Raw genomic sequence first — 8,828 nt, forward strand, 5'->3', positions numbered from 1 at the left:
TTGAGAAGCACTGCCTAAAAGCGTGACCCTCAGCTATGGATCTCCTCTAATAGCCAAATAGACAAACTTTTTTTTTTTTTTGCAATTTATGTTTTAAGAACATTGAATATTTACTAAGTAGGAATTTTACATTAAAAGTGCATGTACCATAGCCTACAAATATTGTGAAATAGCCAATCTACAAGCTCACAACACCTGTGGAACCGAGTCAAACTAAATGTAATGCCTACAATTCAAAGTGCTTGTCAGGGTGGGGGGTCCCCAGTTCAAATATGATTATTTTGGGGGGTCCCCAGTTAAAATATTATTATATGATTATTGGGGGGGTCGCGGCCTGAAAAGTTTGGGAACCCTTGGCCTCCAGGGCTTACTACTACACAACGATATCAAACAAACTTGGGGGTCCATCCATGATGTCATGAAATGAAAACAGGGATTGCGTGAAGCACTGAACTACATTACCCAGAGGCCACTGGGACAACGCCACGCCAAAGAAGACAGAACGCGACACCTGATTGGCTCTCCGCTTCCCCGGAAGAGGAGGAAGCGTATAAATTCCACAGCGTAGTGGGCGGGTTTAGAACGCAGTTTAAAACCAGAGCATTTCACCTGAAGACTGAAGAGAAGAAGATACAACAACCACCAATACTGTTGTTATTATTATTATCACTATCTTTGTTTTTAAATATGGTGAGTCTCTCCTTTTTGTTTTGAAGGTTATTGGTTGATAACGCTCGGATAGAACACTCCTCTCACTCAAACAGTCCTTTAAAATGAACAGCCGGCTCGGCACTGCTATCGTTAGCTGCTATGTTAGCATGGGAATGCTAACAACGTTGCCACGTCTGCTTATTATAAGCGACTTTGGGCTTTTTTTTTTTTTTTTCTTGTAAATATGTTAGTTGCGTTTTATTTTGGCTTGCTTGAGTTGCTTCCTTAAATGTAGTTTAAACCAGTGGTTCTTGTCAAAGACCCCCTCCCCAGATGAATATATATATTTATATATGTGTCCGCAGATCTGAATAACATTGTGTGCCATGCAACGCTGTACCAAATTTGTCTTCAAATGTTACAGAAAATATTCCACATTTTTCACTTTCTCCCAAGATTTAAAAAAAAAAGTCAGATCAACCTGTGTCAGCTTGTAGATCTGCCGTTTTCAAATAGCCGATGTATATTAGGCTTAAAGTGCTCATTTGGCCTTTAACAGTAGTTTCTTTTTGGGCTTGTTTTCCTATACCTAATTACTTATTTCTCTCGCAATACCTGGCAACACTGATGCTTTAAACCCACTGTGTAGAAAGTATTGCTCAGGTTGATGGCTAAAAACACAGGCTAACGTTACCTTTTAGTTTAACTACTTTAAACCTGGCGTCTTTGTTTTAGGGCATGTCGTTACTTATGCAACATTGGTTGCATTAAAAAAAAAAAAAATGGCAGATCTACAAGCCCAGGACACGTACGTTGCATTGCGACGGCGTTCGTGGGTTTGTAGATCTGCCTCCTGCTAGTTTAGCTGTTTTCTCCTCAAAATAGAATTGGCTTCTCAAGTGATTTAAAAGTGGTGAATGCATTGAGATGTGTGTTTTATAACATTGGTTCTCAAAGTGAGGTCCAGCCCCCTGCAGGGGTCCTTGAGGGGGTTAATACAGCATTAATTTAACCACTTTATCCATATTTTATACTTTGGCTGTTCAAAAATAGCAGATCTGCAAGCTTGCAGATGTTTGTCTTTCTTTCTTTAAAAAAAACAAATAATTGTTTGGATTAACCCATTAAGGCCTGAGTCCGATTCTTAAAATGTTTTCTAAATCCTAACAGATTTTTGAAATAAATAAACATTTTTTTTTACAAATTTTCAAAAATAGCAGATCTACAAGCTCATAGCGCAAGCTTGTAGATCTGCTATTTTTGAATAGCCAAAGAAATCTAAAGTGACACAGATGCATTCCATATATGTATAAGAATATATATATATATATGGCCACAAGTCTTCATCTCATCTGGTGGTCACTGGCTCAAAGCATTTTCAGATGGGGGTTGGGGGGGGGGGGTCCGCGGCTAAATAATAATCAATTTGGACGTCCTTAGTTGGCATGAAAAAGTTTGAGAAGCAGTGTTTTCTAATGTTCCTCATTGTTTTCAGGCTGGTGGCAAGGCAGGTAAAGACTCTGGGAAGACTAAGACCAAGGCCATCTCTCGCTCCCAGAGGGCAGGACTGCAGGTTGGGTTTTTTTTAATTTTTTTCCAATAAATGATGATGCAACCATTGTTGGTTTACTGTCGATTCTTTAAAAAAAAAGCTTCCATCAAATGACAACAAGATCTTCTTGAATATCTGTTAAAAGTCGGGAAGAAGCCACACTGTAGTACCGAGTTAACTCTTTTGTTTCATTGATCTTAGATGGTATGTTGTTGTAGACCGATGTCAGTTTAATTTGTTGACCTGGCATCCTGTAGTTTGTATAGTTTCAATCGGTGTTGATTTAGAATTTTGATCTAGTTATAGTCCTAGTCTTTTGAAAAAAAAAGATTTTACACTTGGTTGCATGCTGAAAATGGCAGATCTACAAGCTCGCGACGCGTTGTGAGTCATCTGAAAATCTGCTCTTTTCAGAGTGCAACACCCGATGGCAACCAGACATAAAATGTTTTAGTTCTACTGGATCTCTTCTCCACTAGTCCCTCACTAACATTTCAGCCTAGTTTTTATTAGTTGATGAAATTGTCAATATTATATTTAGTCCTGTCAGTCTAAAGTGTAGACTGATAATGGGTTCTTGGTTTACCTATGATCCTAGATCACTATTTCTATGCATTTGATGGATTACCTCGTGTTAACCATACTTACTGCAAGTCACTCTGGATTGCCTAAATTGTAATGTTTCCTTTTGTCTCCTTATTAGTTTCCTGTGGGTCGTATCCACAGACACCTCAAGTCCAGAACCACCAGCCATGGCAGAGTGGGGGCCACAGCCGCTGTGTACAGTGCTGCTATTCTTGAATACCTCACTGCTGAGGTACATGGAACATGATATAAATAATAATACGATTTATATAGCGCTTTTCTAGGTACTCAAAGTCTTTACAGAGCAGATATAAAAACCTCATTAGAACGAACTAGTTAAAACTATAAAGGAAAGGTAAACAAAAGGTTGGTGTTTTATGTAGGGAATGCGAGTCTGAAAAGGTGGGTTTTTGAGTGGTTTTAAACATGGTGAGGGTGGGGGGCAGCTTAGCTCCATAAAGAACCTCTCACTCCGCTATACAGCTCTGAGATGAGGTTCTATGTCGTTACCTTCCAGAATCGGGTGGACGTCCGCCAAGGCTCCGCTGTTTACCCTTTTGTATACGTTGTATCCCAAAACTAATGGTAGATTCCAAGCCGCACGGATGTTTAAAGTTTGGTTCGGCGCATAAAATTTTAGGAACGGAGCGAAACTACACGTTTAAATCGCTTATTCAGTCAGCCTGTGGCCATGTTTCCCATTGTAGCCAAACCGGGAGCAGTACTGGCAGCGGACGTAGGGGGGTTTTCCGGGTTGAATGGGAAACATGGCCACAGGCTGACTGAATGAGCGATTTAAACGTGTAGTTTCGCTCCGTTCATAAAATTTTATGCGCCGAACCAAACTTTAAACATCCGTGCGGCTTGGAATCTACCATTAGTTTTGGGAGACTACGTCTACAAAAGGGTAAACAGCGGAGCCTTGGCGGACGTCCACCCGATTCTGGAAGGTAACGACATAGAACCTCATCTCGGAGCTGTATAGCGGAGTGAGAGGTTCTCTATGGAGCTAGGGGCAGCTCTGATGTGAGTTCCACAGTGAGGGGGGCAGCCGCCGAGAAGGCCCTGTCACCCTAGTTTTGCTTATTGTCCCGAGGGTGTCCAGGAGGTTGTTAGTGGGAGGGGGCGTGCCGTTTGACGAGTAGAGCTGTAGCGGGGGGCCTGGTTGTTGAGGGCTTTGTAGTTTGTAATAGGATATTTGAAGGGCCTCCAGTTTGCTAGCGTTGTCGGGCAGAAACCTTGTCTCTATATTTTATAACTTTTTGTGTATTTTTTTTTGTAAATCAATGCCCTACTTGATCATACCACAAAAGTAGCAGATCTACAGCCTCGAAAAACCACGCGAAGCGTTTTGAGCTTGTCTAGCTGCTACTTTTGCCACATTTGATTGCTGAAAAGTAACAGTTTTGGACAGATCAGGTTTCCACCCGACAGAGACGATATGCAACAGGCCACATACCCCCCCATGATAGGTTTCTATCTCTGGGAACCCAATCTACAATATAAAAAAGACCCAGGATTTTTCTAGCGATGACTAAGCTAGGACCAGATGTGCAACTCATTCAAGGCCTGCATGATTGATGTAGACCGTGATTCACTATTGCTCAGATGTTAAAAAAAGTAGATTTTTTTTTTGTTAAGCCTGTGGTTCTCATTGAATTTATGTGGCTCAAAATCTTGATCACATGCAGCACAAACAGAACATGATAACAAAACAATGGTGCATGGCGAAAAATACTTACTCTTAAATATCACATGTCAATGATGTCATATAATATGCAGTATATGAGCCCACTTGCTCTCTTTTGTGTCGAGTGATCTTTCAGCTTATGCTCAACAGTTAAGACTAATTTATGCTCTGTTGTACACAACAACGGCCCAGATCTACACACGCATCTCAACCGGCACCTTGTGAGCTTGTAGATCGGCTGTTTTTGGTAATAGTTGGTAGTATAAATTGGGCTTCCATTTCAGTACACGCCCCTAGAATCCTGTCCTTTGCACTGTGTGATCTGTAAGTTTCTTTTATTTGGTGACCTCAGGTTCTTGAGCTGGCAGGGAACGCGTCCAAGGATCTGAAGGTGAAGCGTATCACCCCGCGCCACTTGCAGCTGGCCATCAGAGGAGACGAGGAGCTGGACTCGCTCATCAAGGCCACTATTGCCGGTGGTGGTAAGTAGTGTTCAGTGGAAAACCTGCTCTGGCTGTGTTTTATCACTCTGATGCAGCTGTGCATTATGCAGTCACATGGACATACTGCATGCCCATTTATCAACACATTAAGACTGGGAACGCATCTGTCATTTTTAGATTTCTTTGGCTATTTCAAAACTAGCAGATGTACAAGCTCACAGCGTGGCACCGAGTGCCGCGCTACGAGCTTGTAGATCTGCTATTTTTGTGCAAATCATGAGTCTACAAATGTCTTCTAAATTATTTACTTTTTTTTAGAAACTTCTATTTCCATATCCCCAAAATGGATATGTATTTGGCCGCAGACCCCCATCTAAAAATATTTTGTAATGGGACCCCCAGAAGCAAAGATTTGAGTCAAAAATGTTCCCTTTAAAAAAAACATTCAAATATTTGCGCACAATTTCACGCCAAAGAGCCAAAGAAACCTTCAAAATGACAGATGCTTTCCCGGTCTTACTGGATTATGGCAGGATGTACACACAGTGCACTGCCTTGTATTAAAATGTGCTTCTGGGTGGGTGTCACAAACATAACTTATAGTTATTTAAACATCCCCCATATCCATCCAACACTATACACGCATACTGATAGATATCTGTAGATGGTGGTAGAGATGGAAAACCATGTTCACAGCAGCACCCAACGTGTGTGGGATTACATTTGAGTTATTTTTATTTACTGTTGATTGACCATGTTGAGGAGACAACCCAAGAACCTTTCTGTTATACCTGTGTCTTAGGATGCACCGATGAATTGGCTGTACATTGGAATCAGCCATTACTTTGTCTTGTTGCCTGCCAAATCAGATGACGTTCACAGAGGCCATTGGCCGGTTTATGTTTCATAAACATGATTTATTTGTGATGAGAACGTTCACAGATGCCATTGGCCGGTTTATGTTTCATAAATATGATTTATTTGTGATAAGATGACATTCACATACATTGGCCGATGTTTATGTTACATAAATGTGATTTATTTGTGACATATTTCTCATATCAATATTTATCAGTTTGCATGACACAAAAGGGCTAATGATTGACAAGTTATAAACGCAACATCTGAGTAACGGCCAAATTGAAAATGTATTTTAAACGTCTGTATCAGCCCACAATTCCGATGTGGTTCTCAGTCGCCACGACTGATCTCAGTCATGTGGATTCCATAGAAGCCAGCATGTCTTCTATGGAAGCGCCTAAAATAGCCGATCTACACTGTGAGCTTGTAGATGGGCTATTTTCATTTCATCTGGTCATTAGTCTCTAATCGACATTAAAGAGTATTTGAAGTGTTCAAACTTAAGTAGCGTCTTCCATAAACCCTAATGTTCTCGGGTATTTCATAAAAAGCTCATTTTAAAGCCTCAATCTGTAATTTCTTCAACTGGGTTGGCTGTATGTAGAACAGCAAGAACATAAGGTTTAGAACGATGATGCCTAAAAGAGTGATTCTAACAAACGTTTCAGTCATGATGTTTTATTTAGCTTTATTCCATCACACACATACATTCTGTGTTTGTTTTTCACAGGTGTCATCCCCCACATCCACAAGTCACTGATTGGGAAGAAGGGACAGCAGAAGACCGTATAACCAATGGCAGTGCCGTGTGGAGAGCTTTCGCCATCTCAAAGTTTCATTTTCTGAATAATTCTCTTCATCCTCCTCCTACAGTGACTGCCTTTTTTTCCAGTCATGATGTTGCACTGATGTTTTTAAGTACAGTTGTACACCTTTCAGGAGCTGAAGAGTGTCTGTTTGAGCTCTCATCTTCTTACTCACCCTGGGGTACTATTTTTTTTTTTAATTTAAAAGTGGCTTCAGAGAAGCTCATTGGTTGATTTGTTTTATTGGTGATGTTACTAAACTTATGTTCTGCTTGAAACTGTGTTCTTAATGTTGGAATGATGGAATAACTTGCACAGTCCTACCTGTAGACCAGTGGGGGGGAGGGGGGGGTCTAAGGACCCTCAGGGTTCCTACTAATTGAACCAAATGGTCCCTTAAATGTCGATTTGGATCTGGCTCCGTTTGTACAGTACAAGGCCTTGAAATCTAGACGGTGGTAGAGGTGGTTTCTTAGTGGCAGCAGCATTAGGTTTCTTGGGTGCTGCCATAGCTGCTTGCCTTTGGACTGTGCAGTTATTTCTGTTTCATTATGCGTTTTCCTCAGGATGGGGAGGGCGAGGGGAAAAAAAACATGTTTTTGTGGCGTTCCCATACATTGTGTTTTTTTATTCTGCAGTATTGCACATTGACGGTTTTGTCACGTTGCTCATAAATGGTATTTTCATTCAAGTCGCCTGTCTGAGCCGCTGTCTTCGGTTGCAATGTGTTTACTAGAGTTACTCGGATGTGAACACTTTTTGGTCATGGTTTTAATTTTGTTTACAAGGAGAATGAGAAGACGCCGGTAACCATGTGGTGATATCACGCAACCGGGATTACATTTTTAGGTGATATGATGTACTGTTGTTCATTGTAGGCTACTCGAGCCCGATTGATACCTCGTCCTATGGCAGTAGTTACCAAAAATAGCCAATCTACAAGCGCACAGGTTGAGGGTGTGGTGTGGGCGGGGGGGGGGGGGGGGCAAGGTTCGTCTGCATCGCAGTCTCTGAAGACCATGGGTGGGTTTTTTGTGCCTGGGAGTTAGTGTTTCATTTAGCGTTGTGACTGAAAAGACCAATGCTGTGACACAGCAACTCGGCCGCAGATGTCACAGGTGTAGTTGGATCCCGGTGGTGTCCTGTTGTTGCTTCCTCTTTGCCTTAGACTTTGAGGTCTACAGGTTGACCATGATCGTTCCCCAGCTTTAGAGACACAACTTCAGACGGTAGTGACCAAGCAGGCATCTGTCCCACAGTTTCCCACGTGTCCGTCTCTTCACAGTAGTGCTCCATGTTCATAGTCTTAACAGCCATGAGATCAATGTCTTGACGTGGACAAGGAGATGCCATTTCCCCAGACATGACTGGATCAGCAGTGTCTTAAACCTTTCCTAGTCCTCAACGGTATCTTAGTCGGAAGTCCAGTCCTTGTAGTACGTGGGTCTTTCCAGCAACCACAACCATGCTATTAAGTAGCTTCGTGCTTGAGGTTGTAGCATTCAGGGCCTGAGTTTTAAGGATTGGGGTTAAGATTAGAAAAGGGATGAGGAATGTGTGTAGGGGAAATTTGAAAATGATTTTATTAGAATGCTGTGTTCTCCCCAATGACGGCCTTTGATTCTGGGAGTCGTGTGCTTGTAGATCGTCTATTTTGGTTGCAGGGCACTCTTTTACAAAGTGTAAATTGGACATTACGGTTCACATGCAAGTTATGCACGACATGGCATGTTCAGGTCTTGGAGTTCTGATCTGATGAAACACTTATTGTACACGTGTTTTAATTCCTCAATAAAAGCTGGGCAGCCACTGAATCTTTGTCTTGTTCATTCACATCTACCTTAAATGTACAAGATGGCATGAAAATGTATATTGCTTATTTCTCCATGTTATCACTAAATACTTACATCTTGTGTACAGGAGTAAAAAAATCTTAGTTCCGGTTCCTCAGACAAATGTAGCTGCAACAGTACAATCATTTGTTTAAATTGATGATCAAGATAATGTAGCACTGGGCACCATATTTCTGGGTACTTTTTTACATTTTATTATTTTATTATAAATGATGCGCCAAAAAAATAAATATATTTCACTTCAAGGCCCAACATTTCTAAAAGTTTCTACAAAACCTGTGATATCCAGTCATTTCGTGGCTAAACAAGATATTGAAGGCTAAATTTAGGTCTGATCATGATGTACCTGCATGTTCAAATTCCAACTTCTGTCTTCCTTTAAATAAT

General features: G+C 41.2%; 1 protein-coding gene across 1 annotated transcript; it reads left to right on the plus strand.

Annotated features, from left to right (window-relative positions):
- The first annotated feature begins 575 nt into the window (after positions 1–575).
- On the plus strand, positions 576–8,400 carry LOC308101706 (histone H2A.Z). Its single transcript, XM_080451155.1, has 5 exons — positions 576–690; positions 2,147–2,224; positions 2,907–3,020; positions 4,831–4,960; positions 6,513–8,400. The coding sequence occupies exons 1-5, from the start codon at positions 688–690 to the stop codon at positions 6,572–6,574; spliced, it is 387 nt and encodes a 128-aa protein (XP_080307281.1). The 5' UTR covers positions 576–687; the 3' UTR covers positions 6,575–8,400.
- The last annotated feature ends 428 nt before the right edge of the window (positions 8,401–8,828 follow it).

Source organism: Gymnoscopelus braueri (assembly GCF_963280865.1).
Source record: "Gymnoscopelus braueri genome assembly, chromosome: 15".
Lineage (NCBI taxonomy): Eukaryota > Metazoa > Chordata > Actinopteri > Myctophiformes > Myctophidae > Gymnoscopelus > Gymnoscopelus braueri.

What these genes read in the sequence shown, in the direction of transcription:
- LOC308101706 (XM_080451155.1), top strand. An exon ending in CCCAGAGGGCAGGACTGCAG is followed by an intron (nt 2,225 to 2,906) that starts GTTGGGTTTTTT and finishes TCTCCTTATTAG; the next exon opens with TTTCCTGTGGGTCGTATCCA. An exon ending in GGCCACTATTGCCGGTGGTG is followed by an intron (nt 4,961 to 6,512) that starts GTAAGTAGTGTT and finishes TGTTTTTCACAG; the next exon opens with GTGTCATCCCCCACATCCAC.